This window comes from Heliangelus exortis, chromosome 1 (genome assembly GCF_036169615.1).
Source record: "Heliangelus exortis chromosome 1, bHelExo1.hap1, whole genome shotgun sequence".
NCBI lineage: Eukaryota > Metazoa > Chordata > Aves > Apodiformes > Trochilidae > Heliangelus > Heliangelus exortis.
Genome location: NC_092422.1, coordinates 89,860,418 through 89,882,117, shown reverse-complemented (window position 1 = coordinate 89,882,117; position 21,700 = coordinate 89,860,418). Strand labels below are relative to the sequence as shown.

Below are 21,700 nucleotides of genomic sequence, written 5' to 3'. Positions count from 1 at the left end.
ATTTTTGAAAAATTCTTTTCAGATCTACGTCTTTTGACTGTGGTTGCTCAGTTAAGCTGTTAAAGTGGCATTCTGTAAATCTGTTGTCTGGAATAACAATGAAAGGTGAAGGCTGACGTGAGACAGTAATCTTTATTGCTCTTGTTCTACAAAGAACCAGTGGTAGGGTCAGGGCAAAGGTTTGCTACTAGGTGTGTGCTTGGCCATTCAGAAGTGTACCTTTGAGAATTGCTTCTTGGCAGAATTCTGTCTCTGCATCAGACCTGACATGCAGCTCACACATAAATTGAGACAGACAATAGCTTGAAGCTGCTGTTACCAGCAGGCAGTATATTATTTTTTTCTTTCTGAAATCTGCTTTGAGATGCTAAGGATTGTTTCTTTGTGTAAACCAAATTTACAACATATTGTGTCAAATTCATAATGCTAAGACTGGTTTATATGGAAAGTTACATATTCTGTAATTTTCAGTGTTGCAATAAAGCAAATTTAAAAAATCTGCAATTTATTTGCAATAAAACAAAAAAAAGCCACCAACAAATTATCTGTACTTCAAAGCTGATAGTTTGGACTTTATAGTTGATGGTTTTACTTGTGGTAACTAGAAACAAAATTTGTTTTATTTCTTTTTAATTTATTTTTTAAAATCCCTGTTATAGGTTATATTCAGGATTTATACGCTGGTGATCGAGTCTTGCAGCATATCAGTCGAAATGCTGAGCAACTAAAAACAGCTGTTTGTGATACTTCCAAACTGCTAAAGGAGTTACTTTCATGGTTTGTAATCACCGAGGAGGATTACGTGTCATATTCCAAAACTAGTGGCATGTCACATGAAGTAGTAGAGCAGCTCATCAGTTACTTAATTCAAGAAAAAAGCAGAGTAAAAACACGGAGTTTTATCCATGTGCTGAGTGAGCTGGAAGAAGTGGATCCCCCCAAATTACACAAGTGGCTGAAACATCTCAACAACTTGGGTAGGCCATATGTGTTTATGTAATAGCAGAAAACCTTATCCTGTCATAAATGTTCACTTTACAGATGAAAAGATACCTCCCTATTTTCCAGTGTTGCTTTCTTAACTTCAAATAGCAAATCAGAGCTTTCCTCATTTTCATTTACTTGATGATCCTAGCCAGGAATTCGTAGAGAAGAGAGTGTCCATCTTGTCTCTGCAAGTAAAAGATTCTAATATTGGCAGGGCTTTGTCTGTGTAGGAAAGCAAAATGGAACAGATCCATTTTTTTTTTCTTTTTTTTTTTTTCTTTAAATTCCGGAATAGGCTTAAATGATTTGTATAAATTATTTGTTTCTGGAAGGTAAATAATGGTGGGGTTTTTGTTATAAAAGTTTAACTGCCCGTGTAACTTCATAGTAACTTAACTTGCTGCTCTTGGGCAGTTTTGCTTTGTTCTGTAATTTCCCGTGGATCTACAACTGGATGAAGCTAGAAGTTTGTTTTTTGCAGGCAAAATGGACATAAGATGCCAAAAGCTTAGATGAGATTTGAGTTGTTAATTCTGTTGTGTCCATGTGCTTTAAGGAATTTGTGTATTTATTATACAAGTACTAATTTGTTGTTGACTAAGTAAAATTTATACAAACTGCACCTACAGTTTTTGTTTGCACTGTCAAGATACAAAAGTTTTAGATAATCTGTTTTCAGCTACCATATATATAATTTCTAAAACAAACTGTTCCTCTTTGAAAAGAAATATCACACAGTAAGCTCTAAAACTCTGAGGCTGGAATGAAATGCTGCTCTTTTGTTTTAGGTCTGACAGCTACAAAGAACTTTCTTCTTCAATACGAACATTTTTTAAAAGAGCTTGACCTTTCTATTTTAATTGCACTCTGGAATGAAAAGTATGGTAGTAAATTTGACTATGTGACAGCTAGTTCTGAAGACCAAGAAATTCGTGATTATTTCTTAAAGCCACCCCTTGAGAAAAGTCGTTGTTTTATATGGCTGTTAGAAGACAACAGAGAAAATTTTCCATTTCTTCATCAAGCATTAGATGAATTTTTTGATAAAATGGGTAAGTACACAAAATTCATCATTCTTACAAATGTTTTGCACCACATTTAGTAGGCTCTATAAAAGGGCAAAACTTGTGTAAATCTTCTGCATTTAGTGCTTAAGAGGCAAAATGACCTCACAGGGCAAGTCACCCTTTATTAGGTTGTGTTCTGCTGTTTTGTTTCATGTGCTACAACTGGCAGGCATGTTTACTTTTTTGCATGTATGATGTCCAGTCAGTGTTATCTTTCAGTTTAAACATACAAATCTTTGAGATGCTTTGGTGTATTTGATCAAGGATTGTTATAATTTTTACAGCAATTTCATAGCTCACAGTTGTAAATTACATAAAATATTACTTCTGTTTACAAATTAATCTTTGCTCCCTTTCAATAGATGATCCTAGCATCGTATTGAAGAAGCAGGGAAATGAAAATATATCGGTAAGTGACCTTAATGACTACTTGGTATAAGCTCAAAACCAAATGTGTGGTGTTTTAAAAATGTATAAAAGTGAATAGAGATGTGCAGCTCAAGTTTTCTTACATCCTTGTCCTTCAGACCTGATTAGAGATTTGAGTCTTTTGTTCTGTCATCTCCCTGCACTCCCCCTTCTTAAGGCATTTGAAGACTGCATACTGTTTTTCTTATACTTCTGTCAGTGAAATACTGATCTTAGTCTTTCTCCTTAGTTAAAACATAAACCTAAAAGGCACCTTGTAGATGATGAATGTTTCAAAGAATGCAGATGAGGAAGTTGTAGTGAAAGTGGATGAGGGTATGTAATAAATTTGAAGCTCTCTCAGCCAGTGTAACCGAATAATAATTTTTATTAATTACAACAATAAAACAAGGTTTAGGCAAGATACCCAGCGCTGGACGACAGGGGAGTCCCCGCTCCGCCTCCTGCCGCGCCCACTGAAGTCCAGTTCTTTCCTTATATACTCTGTCTTCCTCGTCCCTCTCGAATCTTCTTTGAAGCACTCTGCGCATGTGTGGCTTGTTGCTAGGGCTCTTCTGTCTTCTTCAGGCATCTTTTCCCATATGCTAAAAGTTCCTTAACACCTCGCAACTCTCTAGAACTTAAAAGGCACCTTAAACATGTTTTACATAGAAACAGGAACATGGGTTTTTTTTCCTTACAATTTAACGCGTTTACATATAATTTCATCTTACCTAGGGCAGTTGCCCCCTTTTTATTTAAAACCAAAATAAATCAGGAACATATTCCAGCATATTCCATCACAGGTACAATGATCTGTTGTATCACCTCCTTCAGGTAGAGAAAACAAACTTAAGAAAAAAGGTGCAGGATTTCCAAACAGAGAGACTCTTACTAAATGCTGGGTCTGCATATTTGCCATGACAGCTGAACTTGAAGCTTAACTCCTCCCTTAGTATGCTTAAGTTGAATCTGCATGATTTTGGACACTAACTGTATGGTGTCCAAATGTATTATATGCTCCAGTCCAGAGCAACAAATGGGAAGGTTGTACAACCCAGCTTCAGATGTCATTAAATTGTAAAGCTGGGAATTTGATGCTTGTTCTGCTAATAAGCAAAGTAAATTTTTTTCAAAAAAGAATTTTGCATTTGTTCATTACAGTTTATAGGTACTTCTCAAATACAACCTATAATCACTTTTTCATTAGTATGTCAGTTAAGATCCATGCTAATTGGCTAAAACACACTATGTACTCCGTTACTTATTGTTTGAGGTAGTCTCATTTTAAATTATTCTAGCCTGGAGTTAGATTTACCTGTACAAAACTAAGTTTTACTTTGGATACAGAATAAATCTTCAGTTAATATACATCTTAATAATATGTGAAATAATTTGCTTTTTCATTCCATGAATTGGAAATCCAAGAATGAAATGAAAGCCATTACACTAAAACTACTATTTCAGTGTTACTTATATCCTAAAATCTTAAAAATCCTCTTAGTAAGTTACTCTTAGTAAAGTTATGTTAATCTGTCATCACAATTCTTTCATCATTACGTATCTTAGAAAATTGAAGTGACCGGAACATTTGACAGTGTAGTTTTGCTTCTGTGCTTTGTGGGATGTCACAGCTGCTTAAATTTGCAATTGGAGCTATAAGTAATGAATAAGCATCTGGCATATTAAAATGGTAGAATATTTTAGGTTTTAGAATCAGTGTTCTATGTGTCTAAAGAAGAAAATTATAGAAAGGCAGAAAATGGATCAAGCCATGAAAGCTCTTGTTTCTTTTTGTGTTTTCCATCTGGGCAGTGAAGTGGGAAGATGGCATGCTTAGCCTCGTAAATCTTGCTGGTCAAACCAGGATGAGAATTTTTATAAGAAATATTTTTTTTTTTAATTTACATATTGGTTTTGGAAATGCATCATACTTTTACTGTAATTAAAAAAACAGGGACTGTTTTTTTCTATTTTAGACTAACGGTATCAAAGTTAAAAACAAAAACAGGAAGAAGAACTCGAAAGACCCTAAGGTCAGTAACTTTTTAGCTGCTTACTACAAACAGGTTTTTTTGTAATTCCCAGTGTTCAGATGTGTAGAGGCTGTTTTCCTAAATTTACCTGTGGAGACTAATTTTTGAGGTAGTTTTTGCTGAAGCAATAAATAATGCTGTTAAGACTCACTACAGTTTTGTTTTGTTAACATTTGAATTTGATGGTATAAAATCTATTTCTAAACTTGAAAAAAAGAAAAGTTGTTCATTAATAACTTTGGCTCTGACTGTATAGCAGTATGTTCAGTTTATTCACTGTCTTCATTGTGAATGACTGTTTTGATCTTAGTTTCCCACATGGGAAAATTAAAAAAACCCCAAAACTTGTGAATAGAGTACACTGACTGTCCTGTGTACTTAGTACTTTATTGCTCTATTTTTGTGTACTGACAATTACCAAATTTGGAGAAGGATACTTTACCAGTCATTTTGAGAAAAAAAATTTGTCCTTACATTTCATGGAGTAGATCTGAAATTATCTTTAACTGTATTTTCTTGTTATTTTTACGGGCATTTCAGTGATTGAAGATGCAAGCCTTCCATTTATTGCAGGTTTCTCTTTTTCTGACTTGGATGCATTTATACAAGTCTGTGTCTTTCTAAAGCTATGAGATAATAAAAATTAAAAGACAACTAAAACATTCTGTCTGCGAATGTGCAAAGCTCATTTTTTTTGCTGAATTCACAAAATTAACCCAATAACTTTAAAGCAGAGTCCAAAACTGAAAATTTTCATATAGCTTAAAGTCCGTGTATCTCTGCTTGTTTTCACCAGCAGAGGAGTTATTACTCAGTTCACAGAAGCTCAAACTGAACTGTTTTGTTTGGGGTTTTTTTGGTTTTATTTATTTTTGCAATCTGCAAATTGAAGAAAGTTTTACAAAATGGAGTATCCAAACTCTATAAAAACAATGTTTGAAATGGGAATGTTAAAGATGTCATAGAATCAAAATATGAGAGCAGAACACATTAAAATTGAAATTATCTGCAATTTCAGGGAGGGAGTTGATCCTAAGTGCCAAATTAAGTACCCACTCAGGCCTATTGCCTTCTTCCTATCGGTGCTGCTGTGTGGCTCATAGTTGGATATACAAGAAAATAATGAATGTCAGATTCATTATTCAACTGTATACATTAATATTAACATCATATATATGTTAACTGTATAATGAAAAAGGGATCCATAGTTAAGGCTGCAGATGGTGAATGGGTCTTTCACTGGGTTGTGTTTTTCCAGCACAAAGCAAAATCTCAAGGCATTTCCAGCGCTTCAGATTCTTCCCTCACTCCAAACTTCAGGCCACTCTCTGTGGATTTGTATTTCATTTGAGAGGTTGGACTAGATGATATCTAGAGGTTCCTTCCAACTCTGATGATTCTTTGATTTGTAAAGGTGAAAATAAGAACAGCAGGTGTCATATTAAAACAGTGGGGAATTAGGGATAACTTAGACTTACTTTGTAGTAAAATTATTAAAGCTGAAAGGCTCTCAAGTGTAACAGAATAGGTTCCTTAAAAGGTAGCTGAAGCACAACCCAGTGGAAGGAATTTATACAAACATTTTAAAGTGAAGCTATCATGTTGCTTGTTTTTTCATATACCAAGGTTCAGTGCTAACAAGATGCTTACAGTTTTTACAGTGGACCTTTTTGAATATCCTTTCATGAGATGAAAAAATAACAATCTGTTTTTAATTAGTCTATTTTAGTATTATCCAGTGGAGTTAGTACAGCACCACAAGAAGAAGAAAAGATATTTATAGAAGAAAATACTTTGTAAGTGCCATCATGCATCTTTGCTTTTATTGCCTAAACTCCAAAGTGCTTTGCAGGTACTGGAGAAGACACTCTTAGAAACACCAAGTCTGGGTTAACTTCTAAGTGTTTCTGCTATGAGCTTCTATAGAGCCATAGTTTCTCTGCTTCCAGGAGAGGTGTGTGGGGTATTAGAATTTTAAAGTTCCTAACAGTGTAGGAAGTAACCAAATATTTGCCAGGCTGCAGTCCAATGCATCATCTAGGCCAGAAGCTGTTTTTTCAAGTTAGATCTCACTTGATTCATGTTCAATTTTAATGCAGGAAGAAATTAGCTGATTAATTTGTTCATACTCTTACCAGTCACAACTGAACTTTGCCATCCACTCCATATCAAGCAGGTTGTGATGTGAAATTGAGATAATCTGTAGTGCATTGCTTAGAATATGTGTTTTAATCAGGAATCTAACTTTTGTATTCTGAGACTAGTTTTGTTCTTCCTTATGGATGTGAAGCTGCTGTGCAAGGGATAGACCTTAATGTTGTAGCTAGTGATAGGTCACTTAAGTTTGTAGCAGTTAAAGTATTTTGAGGACTGTGTTTATTCTGCTTGTTAGAAAAAAGTTAATTGTTAAGGTATGTTTTTAGTACTATGTAGCATACTGTTTAAAATATATATGAAAACTAAAATGATTTTCAGGAACAAGAATTATTATTCATATGCACTATGTACTTTTTTCTTCTGTATTTATTAGCTTTTTTCTTCTGTTTGTTTTTTTTTTTTTTAATGCTAGAGATTTCACAAATCCCAATGAACAGTTTCGAATCCCAGAATATCTGCGAGAGCAACTAGATGAATTTGAGGCTCTCTCTAACCTTTCAAATAGTAGCAATTATCAAAGACTTTTGGAAAATAACCCAGACCAAACCTGTGAGATCTTATATGAGTATGTATACATTTCTATTATTAGCTGTTCAAAGGGTTTAATATTACTTTATAATTTCTATAACATTTTGTATTAAGTCTTGAATTAGAGTCCTGGTGGTCTGGTATATGTAGGCATGTACATAAAGGTCTGTGCTAATGCTTTGAATAATTGCATGGTTTTGCTAAGACATGGACAAATGAGTATTATGGAAAGTTTTTATGCTTGGCTAGAGCACGATCTTCCATATGGCTGCTCTTCAATAATTCTAGAGGTTCTTAATTTTTAAGTATTATTGTGAAAATACAGCTTGTGAGAGATGATTTGAGAATTACATGGGAAAACTTTGATAAATAATAACAACTTTTTTTGTCTTTTAAGATATTTCTCTCAAATCTTGGAAGAACATGGCCCTATGGAAATAAATAATAAATTACTAGTTGGGGAATTTGAACATTTCCCTGAAGAAACTCGAAAAATTGTAGAAGATGAAGGTGGTCTGAAATATTTTCTTCTGAAATCCTTTCGTTTTATTATGGTGGATGATCTTATTGCCTTAAGAAAGCATGAAATTGTTATGAGAGAAAATACAAACAGAAATGAGACTGGGGATAATGAAGAAGAAAATTACCTAGGCTGTGATATGCAAGAAAATTCTTTCCAGGACAAGCCACAGCTAAATCCAAATGCTAAGGAATTCCAGCCATGGCTTTATCCTATCCATGTGTCACCATCTCATAACCTAGGAGCAGCAAGTTATGAGACCCAAAAATACTTGCCCTGTGCTTTTCCTGCTTCATGTATATCAGTACGTTCTTTGCATAGTCAGAATATTGATAACATTGAAAATACATCACCGTTTTCAGACCTTTTAGTTCAGTGCTCTGTTTCTAAAAATCCTGGTATATTTTTGCCTCAAACTTTCCAGGATTGTGAATATGAAAGAATATTGCCAATGCTTTCTCCAAAGTCTCTCGTGCCAGATGTTGCTGAGAAACCTACTTATATTTACACTGATGATGTAGCTCTTCAGGGTGATGATGAATCAGTAATTTCAGACAGAAAATACATCTTAAAGAGCTCTATACCGATTGAAATACAAACATATGAAGACCCTCAGTGCCAAATGAAGAACTTGGATAATGCGTTTTATGAAGACAATTTTGCTGTTGCAAATAGTAAAAAGGACTGTGACTGTGGTATACAGGTTATTAAGACAGAAAAACAAAGTGGAGGTATAAAAAACAGTCCTCATACAAGGATGATAGCTGTTCAGGTAAGAAATAAAAATAAAATCATTATTTGAGAGCTTTTGAACGATAAATGACAGTGCTGGACACTGCAAAGTACCAACTCCTTTTTGGAATTATTTCTTCATGAATTGTATAGAGTTTCAAGAGCAAGTAGTCAAGTGATACTTCTGGCCACCTAAATGTAAAGGATCTCAAAAGTAGCATTCTCTAGTACTTATCTCCCAGAAAAGGGCCCCAAGCTGGAAGTTACTGAGGTGTTAATCAGACCAGGAAGTTCCTTAGGACTTGCAGTTTAAGTTGCTGATGCTTTCTATAGCTACTCATATTTCCCATACGTAGTCTTTAAAGAGATGATCACTGAATTTTGTTCTGAATTGAAATTTTCACACATCCTTTGGCCCAGGATCAAAGGAGGGAACTGGAGCCCATCAGTTTAAACTTGGCTTTGTTGGCTTTAGAGTTTAAGGCAGAGAAAGCATTGAACACATGGAAAGGGACAAGGCATGCAGTGGAACATAAGGAGGTCTAGAGCATTCACTCTTAAATTGTACCCCAGAGTAATACCAGTGTACACCACTTCTGAAACCACTGTTAAAGGAACAGAGGTCGACCATGGTCACATCCACATTTTTTACAGAAAAAAAAAAAATGGATTAAGGTGCTAGATTTTTGGAGTTATGAATATGACAGTTTCACATGTGTTTATGGGACATTATCAGACATGCTAGAGCGACTGCTGGGGATGAGTTCCTCATCTTCATTTGGGAGGAATAGCTGTTTATAGCTGTGAGATAAGTAACCTTCTCTTTGTTGTTGCTTTATGCATTAGGAAGATGTCAGCCTGTTGTTTTCAACCTTGTTTTGTGTGGAGAACTTCTCTTCACAGTCTTGGGAGATGAATTTTTTTGCTTGTCTGACTGACTGAGCTTTTAAAATGGGGTTTCTGTTTGGTTCTTGAACACATGCAACAAAGAGATAACAGATGAGGCAGCAGTTTTCAATGTATTGAATTCTGGTCAGCAGAGATCAAAAGATCACTGGGCAACTGATAACTCTTTTGTTCTCAGAAAGGTGGTTGTGCAAGGCATGTAACATTATCTAACTGGTATTTAATTGCGTATAAAAACAGCATCACAAACTTGATCTTTAATATGTTGCATGATTAGATTTTAAATCAGTTCTTTCAGTAAATCCTTTGTGGGTGGTATAAGAAGAAAACATGCAGGAACTTTGAGGGTCCTTGAGTCTGGCCTCTTCTAAGTAGAGGCACTTATCCAGTAGATCTTGAGTTTAGGAGGAGCCAGAAAACACAGCTCCTCAGTGAGCTGTCAGATACTGGTTTTGCAAGTCTTAAATGTTCAGACTTTCAGAGCATAGTTGTGTTTAAAGGCTCTGAGAACTCAATATAAATGCTGCATAGTCAATTAAATTAGGGAAAGAACACAAAATCACAATTCAGGAATACTTGCATAATTTCTTTTGACACTGCAGATAGACCTACTTCGTAAGGTAGTTGGATTTGTAGAATTATAGATTAGGTTCAGAAACTCCAAAATAGAGCTTAACATAATTGTTGCTTGTGTGAACTGGAAAGCTTTTAAATCAACTAATGATTCTTTGTGTTCTAGGTAAATTGTGAAGTAGCTGATAAGGAAAATAATACCTTGCCTTTTCATCCATTTGAAATTCAACAAGTAAGTTACCTGCATATTTGTTTCTATTTCTCATGAAGAAGATTAAAACAATGCCCAAAAACTTACTGAAAAGATAAAGGTTCTCTTAAAATTACATTGAACAGATGGTTGTATTGTGGTTTGTTTGGTAGTGTCTGTGTGCCTTGTGGTTTGGTTTTAGGTTTTTCTGTTTGGGTTTGGGTTTTTTGGGTTCTCCCTCCTACGTCCTATTTTCTGTATTCTGTGATGATGTTCTTGGAAACTTCACATATGCCCACCTTAAGGAGGTTTTGGACCTTTGTTCTATAGCTATTCAGATATCAGAGTATGACTTAGGGAAATTTAATGTTTCCTCTTCAAAAATCTTGATTTGATTTAAATACTCCCTTTGGGTATATAGGCCAGCTCAGGCTGAGGCTAATGGTAGTCTGTACAAGGAGATTGAAGTGACAAAACATGGCCTTTGAAGTCATCATATTCCATTCATGGTCAGGCATGAACGTTCCTTTCCTAACCTGGATTGAGTTGTGTACAGTAAAATTAGCAATAGATATATTAGATTGGTTTTTTTGGTTGTTTGTTTGGATTTTTTGTTGTTTTTTTATGGTAATTTTTTTTTTTTTTTTTTTTTTTTTTTGTAATTTTTATTTTCAGGGAGATATTCTGCGTGTGGAAAAAGAGCATCAGGTGTTAAGAGAACAATTTAAAGAAGCACAGGAAAAATATGAACTGTTGCAAACCCGGAGCTCGGAGGAAATCAGTGCTTTAAAAGAGCTCCTAAAAAAAAGTGTTGAAGAGACTAAGGTAATATTTTTATCCACAGTTTTTTGACTCTTGGCTGCTAGTTCTCATTGTTGTGCAGTCTAGCTCAGCACACCTCACAATCTTTGTGTTATCTTCCTCTGAGCACCCTTAAACACGGGGTATTGGTTGTCTCCATCTAGTGGACCCGCATTGATTTTGGTTCATCCCAAGAACAAAAAAGCACTACATTACATCTTCCCTTGATTTGTTGGGTTTGCCAACAGGCTTTATTTCCTTGAAAATGGCTGGGAGCAAGAGAGTAGGCTCCAAATAACACTGTCAGCCTATTGTGACTTTGACTGGATTCATTTTGTAGTTAAAGCTTTAGATGAAACAGGCTGCACATTTGTCTGCATAAAAAGGAATTTCTCTATTTAAAAAAGCAATTCAGACTAGACCAAAGCCATCTTTCCCCATACCTTCTCTTTAATCTTTCATAAAAGGGGGCCTGTCTTTCAATCTCTCTTTAAAGTTTTGGGGGTTTTGTTGTGGGTTTTTTTTTTCTTTTTTTCTTTTAATGGTGCACTGGAGTAAATTTATGTACTACAGCTCGGGAGTCCCTGAGTTCTAACTTTATGCCTGTCTGAGTGGGTTGGCAGACTTTCCTATGAGGCATGATAGAGTTTCACATCTGTTTATGAATATTTGGTTAAAATGAGAGCTGAGTTTTGAGCTAAACACATGGCTATATGGAAGGTGGATGAACTTGTCCACAGGCATTGTAGGAAATACTTAAAAAAATACTCTCTGTATTTCCCAGTGGTGCATTGGTGCTACTTTGTTGTTTGATTTTTTTTTACATCTATGGAAGCCTTAAGTTCACTGCTGTCTTGCTCTGTTATGAATTGTGATTTCCCAGTTGTTTGGGTTTCTGCTTTCTCTGAGTTGGTTTTCAGTATATGTTTTTATGTAACACTGTGGACCTGGGTTTCTTATGGCTGACTGCAAAACAGGGTTGCAAGTATTCTAAAGCCAACCATGTAAATGAGGTGTGTAGGTCATTGCAGGAAAGCATTTATGAGCAGGTTGCCCTTGCTAAACACCTGAACTAACAGTAAATAAAGTACTAGTAAAACCCTGTTGCTGTAATGTTCAATGGCTTAGTTTTTATGTGAACTTATTGCATAAGTGTCAGCAATCTGCTTGAACTTGCATTTGAATAAAACGTTGTTATCAGAAGTAATGTCTTCTTATTTTCTGCTTTTAGGTATCAAAGAATGAGCTGGATTGGTTTCATCAAGACTTAGAAATGCAAGTGAAAAAATGGCAACAGGAGAAAAAAGAAAATCAGCAGAGCTTAAAAGCACTAAGGAACACAGCTAAAAAGCATACAGATACCAATGATAGGTACTAATTTTAAATACAGATTTACATTACTTTTCCCTTTGTTTTTTTTCAGTAGGAGTAAGTCATAGTTATTTCTGATAGACCATGGTAAGCTTTAGTATCTGTTGATTCTATTATATATGCGGAGTGAAAACTGTGAAACCTGTTGCCCTGATTATGTCATTCTAAAGTGAGTTAAATGCAATTCATAGATAAGAGCTGCTGTTAAGTGAAGTTTTATGTAGCTACTATTAATTAACAAACACTGCTCCTTGGTCACTTAAGATCTTCCCACCTTTTCCTGAATCCTTTAGATCTGCATGGCTTTTTCAATTTCCTACTTCATGAGTTACCATTGCTTCCTCAGCATTATGATTAGCTTTAAATTTTAGTTTCTATTTTTATTTTTCTTTGTTCTGTTGTATAATAAACATAACCAAACAAGGGGCTGCATCAGTTACTGATGGACCCCAAATACTCCACTTTGTACTGGCTATGAAATAGCTGTAAACCCACAGCTTAATATACAAGTAAGACATTTAGGCAGGAAATGAAGAGAAGACTCACCATATAATGTCTACATGATACAAAGTAGACTTCAGTAGAGTGGGGGGAATGTATTTACTGTTATATACACATACAAAAATTTTTTTCCATGTATTTGTTCCTGCCACATAGCCTGTCTGAAGGCCATACAAGGATGCATGTTTCTTCCTTTTCCAATTCTGTTTCTCATTTTTCAGATTCAAGTAAACCTGCAAGAACCACATAACTGCATATGTCTGTTATGGGGTTGGTTGTAGTTTTTTTTTTAACCTATCATTAACAGAGATCTGCAGGGCCTAGCTTGGAAATTTAACCAAGCATCCAAATGTATGAATCCTGTCATGAGCCTCTGTCATGACCTTGGCTGTTCCCTTGGCAATGAGCTCTCCTGGCTGTGACAGAACCAGCTCCAGACAGCTGCTGCCATAGTCAAGAAGTATCCATGAGATCACATCACTGTTGTACTGAAAAGTAAATTGTGTGTCATTTGATGAAGTTTTAGCAGAAACTTTTCCCCAAACATTTCAAAGACTTCAGAAATCTTTCAGCATCCTTATCACTGACTGTGTAACCAGCTTAGTTGTTTTATTGCAGTAATGGGTTGAAATGAATACATGTCTGCTTTTGTATTTTGATTTTTTTGCAAGGTAAACATTTAAAGTAGCTTCTAGATAACCAATGAAATTGACTTCTTTAGCACTAAAATTTCTATTAAAATTTGGCATTTGCTATTGTATCTTTGATGTTCTCAGTTTGCAGACCTGAGAAGACTGCTTCACTTGAATGTTGTTGTATTATCTTTAGTCTGAGTAGGTTGGGCCCAATCTCCTTTGAAGATCATTGACCTGCTTTCAAATTAGTTACTGTTTAATTTAGGAGTACATTTCAATGCATTTTTGTTATTAACCAGCATTTAAAACCTATGGATAGTCACTGCTGCATAGATGTAACTGGTTACAGAAGAACATGTTATGTATTTGCTAATGAATATTTTTCAGAACAAGCTTTAAAGATGTTTGATTACTCTAGGTACTCAAAGACCATCGATGAGAAGGAAAAGCAGTATAATGCATATTTAAATACCTATCTTGAGACCAGGTAAAACTCTTGTACCTTTCAGCAATATTGAAATTTTTCACTAACTTGTTATTATCGGAGTTTTCTGCTTCACTCCGTGTGAAAGCTTAGAAAAGTGAGCACTTTAATGTGTATCTGTTTATTCTCAGTTAATACATAAGTAAATATTATTTTCTTTTAGAACTTTAGAATAATAGAAGTCTTTAATTTCAAAATGCTTGCCTACCTTTCCCTTGATTATGCAATACTGTGTTACAGAACATGTTATAAGTTGGGTGTGGTACAAATGTACTGAAATATTGTATATGGCTTTGAATCTTCACGTGCTTATAGATCTAAATCTACATAACCTGAGGTTATCTAAATATTTGCTAACTCATTTGCACATACTATAAAGTCAAGGTTTTACTTATAAATATACATTCTTTATCAATGTGATCAGGCTCAGAACAGTAATAGCTGCATAACTACTGTAATATAACTTCTACAAACTTTATAGGTTGCAAAGTGAAATATGGTTAAGAAATCCAACATCATGACTATGGGCCCAGCAGTGTGGCTGCACAAGTATCATACTGTACCTGAAGCTGTACAATGTAATTGGAGATGTGTGGTTCTAAAGTATAGTGAATAGCTGTAGAAAACTCATAAAATGCCATATTTTAAATGCTACTCCATTGTAAATATTACTCAAATATTTAACTTCTTTTTATTTCACAGTAATAAATTCGCTAATGATAAAGTAAAATTGGAAGAGCTTATAAAAAAGAGTCAAGATGACTTCCAACAGTGTGTGAAAAGAGCTGTTGAAGCAGAGGTATGAACAAAAAAAATCTTAAAAACTTGCTTTTGCTAAAACTTGGATTGTTTGCACTGATAGTAGGTGGGGGAAAATATCGAACTGGTGGAGTCTTATGTAGCAGTTTATGTCTTAAATAGTATCTAAAACTTTTCATAAACATATATCAAGTTTTAATAAATTTTAACAAGTGCTGTTCATTATGTTACCATAAAAAACTTGCAGATTGCTAAGGCATATTAGCTAACTAATAATCATCATTGTAATGATGCAAAAAGTGCACAGAATGTGGGGCATGTAGTATTGGCTTAAAATTCAACTTGTAATTCAGTTTCATATTTATCCTTCTTGTGAAATGATTCAATTAGTAAGAATAAACCACAGGAACATAAAAAATTCCTTGTCATATTATGTAATGGATAGTGGATAATTAGCTACTTCTTCGTCAAGTAGAATCAAAATGCTACATCTGGCATGGGAATTTCACTTGAACGAGGAGAGCAGTGTTAAATATCAAGGTTTTATTTTCTCAACCAGTATGTTTTAAACTGGAAATGCTTCAAATATCCTGAACAATTCTCCCTTCTTCAGAGGGGCTTGAAGGCTGTCTTTTGTGCAGCAAAAGGGTTTTATAAAAAGATAAGACTGCTGGTCCACATTAGTCTTCATCCATGCAGTATTTAAGTGGCTGCCTTCAACACTTACTTTAGTGTATGTGTGTGTGTGTGTATGTATATGTAGATAAATGTATACAGAATGACTTGCAAATGGAAAATTTATGGATGCTTTCGGCTACCAGTTGAAGCAATTGTAGCCTTTTCATCCAAGGCCTGCCAGGGCTGTTAACTCCCCTTAAATTCCTTAACATATGAACTGTGTTGTCCTCAATATCACTCAACTGTTGTTTCAGATGCTTAAAATCTACTCTGAGGTTTTATTCCTTGTGCTGCAGCAATGCTTTTCCTGCACTTTTTTTCCCCCATAATGTTGCTTTGTTACAGATATCTGTACTCAAAAACTGGAAGGAAACTGAAATATGCAAGATAAATGGTTTAGTTGCCAGTGCAGAAGCAAATCTCAAGATGTTGAAGTCGTTGAGCAGGTATGGAGAGTTTCCAACAGAGATTTCAGTACTACTTGGTGCAAGTAACTACTGGATGTTTAACTGTGGTCATTTAGTAGAGAAGTCACTTTTGTGCATAACAGTGCTAACCTGGAATGTGTGTAGAAGCATAATAGTTAAATGCAGTGTTCCTGAAGCTGAATTTCTTCTTAGTCTTAAATGACAAAGATGTGTGATACTAAACCAGGAGAAAGCTTCTTGGTTTACTCTAGGCTGGGGAAGATGAGGCTGCTGGGGGCATCCCAGTTATTCCTGCACAGTATTACTGGGAAGGGGCTGCAGTGTAAATAGAAAAGGTTGCAAACAAAACTCCTGGGCATGCAACGATGTTTTTTCCTTCCTTAGATGGAACCTACTTGGTTCTTGTTGTTATCTGTTTTAAAGCTTGTGCCATGTTCCCTTTCCCTGTTTTCACGCTGCAGCAAAATACGAATTTATGTTTGAGGAGTCCACTTCTAAGATTGGATAGGATCTAAGTACCAGTAATTTAACTAATTCTAACTTCAAGATTGCTTGTAGTCTTTTAACTGTGATTTAGTTGGTAGGGGAGGGAACTGTTGTACTAAACCCATTGGTCTTAAGTAAAAATAATAGCAATATTGGAGTTTTAACTCAGAATCTTGAATACTGCAGCAGCTCATCTTCAGCAGCAGCTTCGTTGAAGTCCAATATTGATTTTTGTGAAAGATTTCTTTCAAAAGTAAAGGAACACCTGGGAAAAGTAGAGGTAAGCTTTAATTTATCTTAACAAGCTTTAAGTTGAACTTTGGAAATTAAAACAGAAATAAAAACCTTAAATAATTTTGCATTAATTTTTAAAAACAAGAATTGTATTCCAAACCCTGAACTGCATTAATTACAAAAGGAAAGATCTATATTAAATCCAAATAATTTAAGTATAATGAAGTTACAAATAATATCTTCAGTTTTATAAAGGCAACAATCTGTCCTTTATACATTTTATTCAAAACTGGATTCCACATTAACAAGTCTAGGCTCTTGTATTTATTGAATTTTAGGAATCCATGCAGCTACTCTAAAAAACAACAGACAACTCTCTGCAAGGAGTTTAGATGTAGAATATCTGGGCTGAGTTTTAAGAACTAGAAAGGATTCCCCAAAGTCCTTCAAGACTCAACACAAGTACTTAAATACTGATTTATGTTAGTGTAGCAAATGATAGCTTTATGTCTCCATTTGAAAGGCCTGGTATTTTTGGTGTTTTGAAAAAGAAAAAAAAAAAAAAAGAAAAAGGCAGCAGCATTAATGCCATCTTCAATAAAGATCTTTGGTTAATATTCAATTTTTCATTCTGCAGGCCGAGTATGAAGAAAAAATTCAGATGGTGAAAAATGGTGAACGGAACTGCCTCACTAAAGTGGAAAGTGTGGAGTTTGTCTTAGTAAGTATCTTCTATTTGATAGCAGTTTGTTCTTTAAAGTTCTTTAACTTTGCATCAGCATGGCTGTCTGTTACAGCACATATACATAAATAACTTGAATATCTAGTCTTGAATACTAAGTGACCTGGCTCTCCATACATCCAGATAATATTCAAAAGGAAAAGTTGACTGCAGATTAGAGTGATGAAGTACAGTGAGCAGCACATTCTCTGGTCTTTCAGAAGACCTAAGCTGTTTAAAATGCTTTATGTTCTCTCTGAATTAGGACTGATATTTCACTTATTTTAAGCCTATTTTAAGGAGTTCTTTCCATTTATGAAAAACGGTTTTTAGTGCAAAAAAGAAGTCTTCCTGGATCATGTCAGCTCTGAGTTTTTCAAGATGATGACTGTGGTTGACACGTGTTTCTGTTTAAAAGAAAAATATACACTGGACTATATATTGGTGGTGTAATCAGCTAAAAGCAGTGAATTTTTAGTTTTCAAATTGGTGGCAGCTCTTTTTCTACCACCAATTTCAAGCTCTACTTTACAACTTACAGCTGTCCAACAACCATTTGAGCAACGTGGTCTAATGGGAGGTGTCCCCGCCCATTCAGGTGGGGTTGGAACTGGATGATCTTTAAGGTCCCTTCCAACTCAAACCATTCTATGAGTCGGTGGTTCTTCAGTAAAGCAATTTGTTGAAGGACCAGTTTGTATATGTGTTGTCCTATTTAATCCTGTTTCAAACAAGTAATGTCTGGTGTGTCTATATGTACTACATATTAAAGAGCACCTTTTTTGCAGTATTTTCATCTAGGTAAAGCAAATTAAGATAAATAGGGAAGACCTTCCAGTTCCTTAGCAGACCAAATGTGTCATATTGAATGCTGCAAATGCTCAAGAGATGTGCTAAGCTTACTTTAGACACTATTTTTCCTGTGAAATTTGTTTATTTTCTAGGCAAAACAAGGCAGACCTCCATTTGGTGATCCAGCCATCATCATGTATTCTTCTGCTTCTGCATATCCTCATGTACTTTCTGCATTTTCAAACCCTGAAGATCAAGGCCCAACAGGTGTTTCATCTAATACACAGGCCAGAGTTAAACCACGATATGCAGATTCTAAGTCCTGTTCTGTAAGTGGTGGGCCAGTGAAAACACAACCCACACCTCTGGAAGGATCACATTCTGATAATGTTTCGGAAACCGGCCCTTCAGGGGGTTCTGGAAGTCATGCTCAAAATGTCCAGCCAAACCAGAACCACCAAGATTACTCCAAAATGATTCCAGAAGCATTTCAGAACATTGTTGTGGATCTACAAAGTATATTTCCAAACTATAGCAGGTATGGCTTTTCAAGTGTGTAATGTTACATTGGGTAACAGAAGGCCTGAATATCCCATAATAAAATACAAAAAGAACTGATTTCTTTTTTTCTTGTGAAGCTTCTGTTTCACAAGAATATCAGTATTAGTTGTGCCCCTTCCATTCTGTGGGACATTGCTTAAGGGAACAGACCTGTGGTGTTGACTTGTGTTTTTCCCTAATTAGAACCACCAGCAAGTAGAAACTTTATTTTATTGTTTGGGATTTTTTTACTATTAAGGTAGCTATATGTAAGTTAGTTAGATCCAAGTTTATTAAGAGGTATTGGAAGCAGCAGCTACTCCAGTCCATTTGAGTGTTTAGTGTATTTTAAAGGTTCTACTGTTGTGTATTTTAAAGGCTCTACTGTTGCAAGTCAAACGTGGAAGCTACAGTGTTCTCTAATGCTGCGAACAGCCCTAGTGTTGCCAGTCAGTAATTGTGTCTTGTCTTGTCCCTTCAGTTCAGACCTCATTTGCTTCATAAAAGATGTATGCAGAAGAAATGGAAATACATTGTCAGGCTTGAGCTCAGATGAAATTCTGAGCAGAGTCACAGACCTCATTCTGGACCAGCAAAATAAGGTACTATGGCGGTGTATGTAGGTGCTGCCGTTCCTACTGTGCACCTCTGACAGAGCAAACAGGGCAGCACACTCCAGGAAAGAGTGCACTTTCCTTTTGAGGTGTGAAATAGGAGCTTGCTCAAAATTCTTTTCCATGACCTGCCTAGGCACCAACTCCAACAGGGAGAGCTGTGCAGCCAGTGTCCTCTGCTTCACCAGCGCAGACAGGAACTCAGAGTCGGGAAGTGCCTGCAGAAGAAAATGTGCCCAGCCCACCCAAGGCAAGACCTGCACATAAAAATGCCTCGAGTAAAAATCCACCTCGGCCAAACCTCCAGCCGTGGGGAAATGTTGGAGCTGTACCTAAATCTAAATGGAAAAAAATGGACAGTACAGTAAGTTCTCCTGTTTCAGTGAATGCAAGGTTGCCATGTATTTCTATTAAGACAACAAATAATCAAAGCCATGTTGGAAAAAATAATTTACTGTTCTTCAGTACAGTTAAAAGCTTAGGTATAATTGGTTAAAATTAGTAATATTAACTTTCTGGAATTTGCTGATTAGTTGTTGCTAATTTTCAATTTTACTTACAGGACTCCAGTGATGAAACTTGTGCAATATGTTATGATGATGAGCTGAACACAGACTCCTGTGAACTAGAATGTGGGCATCTGTTTCACAGAATAGTAAGGATTTTTGTTCCTTATTAACAAACTCTTCAGTTACTCCTTTTGTTCCCCTTTCAAAAAGTAGCCCCCCCTCCCCTCTGACCCACAAACAGCACAGTTTTCTTTTGCATGCTTTGTACACCAAGACTTGCTATATACACGCTCTTACCGTGTCAGAAAGTTTACAGTTTTAGATTACCTAAAATAACTCACTATAAACTCTGCATTTGCCACGTGATAGCAGTTGTAAGTATAACTTCACATGGTAAGAGAGTCAGAATTATGTTAGAATAACTTGATAGTTCTGGCCATGACCTCTCCCCATTACGTGATCTGTTTACTGTAGAGTAAGTGGAAATGTAAATTGATCAGCAAAGCATCCAAACTGGAGAACATTTTCTATCTGCAGATGTTAATAACATACAACATATGGTAAAGTGCTTACCTGTTATTATTAACATATTTGAGCCTCTGTACCAGACTTGGTTTCCTCAACATCATCTTCCCCTTCTTGCAGTGCATTAGAAAATGGATTACACAACAATCAAGCACCTGCCCTGTGTGCCGCGTTCATGCTCTGTTACCTGAAGAATTTCCTGAGCTTCCTGTACGGAACAAACACATCTAAACTTTGTTTTAACACCTTAAAATAAGATGCAAAGTGGCTGCATAGCCATGGTGATAAGGAACAGAAACATGATGCCTAGAGACAGAGCCCTGGTTTTATTGAAAATGGTAGTGGGACTCAGACTGATTCAGTATACAACGCTTAGCAGAAAGCCTTAAGATGCTGGTGCTGCTCGGCACTGGCAGCATCAAGTCATCATTCTCCCAAGATCCATAATTTTTCCTGGTTGGGGCCTAAATGTGTGATGACCAGAGGCCAGCAGCACACAGAACTGCCTAAGGGATATTGAAATTGTTGTATCTGTTTTGCTGAAACAGTGGAGTGTCATTCCTGTTAAGTGCAGGTCTTTGCTTAGAGCTTAGACCACACTGAAAATAAGTTCTAGTATCAAAAAAGTAGGTGATCTGGAGTAGAGTAGCAGAACTTGGAACCAAGACATTACATTCCTCTGGCATAAACAATTGCAATTTCACTACAGGATTCAAGTCAGGCTTGTTGTGATCATTATGAATGCAGTTCATACAACTGCAGCTTTTTTCTCTGCACAAAACCATAGCTAATAATTCAAATCCTTTAAATAATGACTTCTAGTAATATTTTAAGGCAAGAATTTTTAAGTGTTCATGCGATTCTTCTTTCTGTTTGTGTATCAAGTTTGAAAGCTATGATTAATTTCTTAAATCTTGAAATACAGTTTGAATTTCCCTCGTTAGTGAAGAGCTGATTTGTGCAAATCAGAATTATTATTATTTTTGGTGAAGCAATACAGTGGATCTGTGTTCTGTGCATGAATGTTCATCAACAGCATGAGGTTCAGAAAACAAACAGCTGGAAGAAGGGTTTTATCCTACTGCTTTAAAAGTCTGGATTTGCCAGGGTACCTTTTTGGCTGTGAAATTAATCTTGAATAGTCAGAATGCCTGGTGTGGAGCAGGTACCCCTCTGAATATGGTGTTGTTTGGATACAATTGCTATTAAATTGATTATGAGGTTAAGCTAGCTTAATTCTAGGGATCATTTCCACAAATAAGTATGCATCTTCCAATTTAAGTTTTAAACTATAGTGTGAATAATCAGTATATTAATAGGAGCTTAGATCAAAAATAAACTTATTACGGCAGCTGATGTGTCTTTTTGTGTATTATTTTTACTAAGTCTGAGTTACTGGTGAGTAAGCTACTAAATGCTACAAAGCTAAGGCACCTTGCTGTTCAGCATTACAGCAGCTCCATCCTTTTCAGCTGTGGTTGTTTTCTTAGCAGAGGGTATATATGTGTATATCATCTT

General features: G+C 35.7%; 1 protein-coding gene across 4 annotated transcripts in view; it reads left to right on the top strand.

The window, feature by feature from the left end:
- Nucleotides 1-21,533, top strand: part of TTC3 (tetratricopeptide repeat domain 3) — a 61,055-nt gene extending 39,522 nt beyond the window's left edge. For 3 of the 4 annotated variants that reach the window (XM_071753217.1, XM_071753234.1, XM_071753242.1), the window contains 20 exons: nt 660-977; nt 1,776-2,039; nt 2,417-2,463; nt 4,442-4,498; nt 6,218-6,294; nt 7,068-7,220; nt 7,581-8,475; nt 10,081-10,146; nt 10,780-10,929; nt 12,137-12,276; nt 13,831-13,899; nt 14,599-14,695; nt 15,679-15,779; nt 16,434-16,527; nt 17,119-17,202; nt 18,147-18,532; nt 19,016-19,136; nt 19,285-19,512; nt 19,711-19,803; nt 20,303-21,533. In XM_071753217.1, the coding sequence (XP_071609318.1) occupies nt 660-977; nt 1,776-2,039; nt 2,417-2,463; nt 4,442-4,498; nt 6,218-6,294; nt 7,068-7,220; nt 7,581-8,475; nt 10,081-10,146; nt 10,780-10,929; nt 12,137-12,276; nt 13,831-13,899; nt 14,599-14,695; nt 15,679-15,779; nt 16,434-16,527; nt 17,119-17,202; nt 18,147-18,532; nt 19,016-19,136; nt 19,285-19,512; nt 19,711-19,803; nt 20,303-20,413 (3,551 nt within the window). In that variant the 3' untranslated portion in view covers nt 20,414-21,533. The remainder of the gene's footprint in view (nt 1-659; nt 978-1,775; nt 2,040-2,416; nt 2,464-4,441; nt 4,499-6,217; nt 6,295-7,067; nt 7,221-7,580; nt 8,476-10,080; nt 10,147-10,779; nt 10,930-12,136; nt 12,277-13,830; nt 13,900-14,598; nt 14,696-15,678; nt 15,780-16,433; nt 16,528-17,118; nt 17,203-18,146; nt 18,533-19,015; nt 19,137-19,284; nt 19,513-19,710; nt 19,804-20,302) is intronic. The other variant, XM_071753225.1, reaches the window with a different exon arrangement.
- Nucleotides 21,534-21,700: the final 167 nt, after the last annotated feature.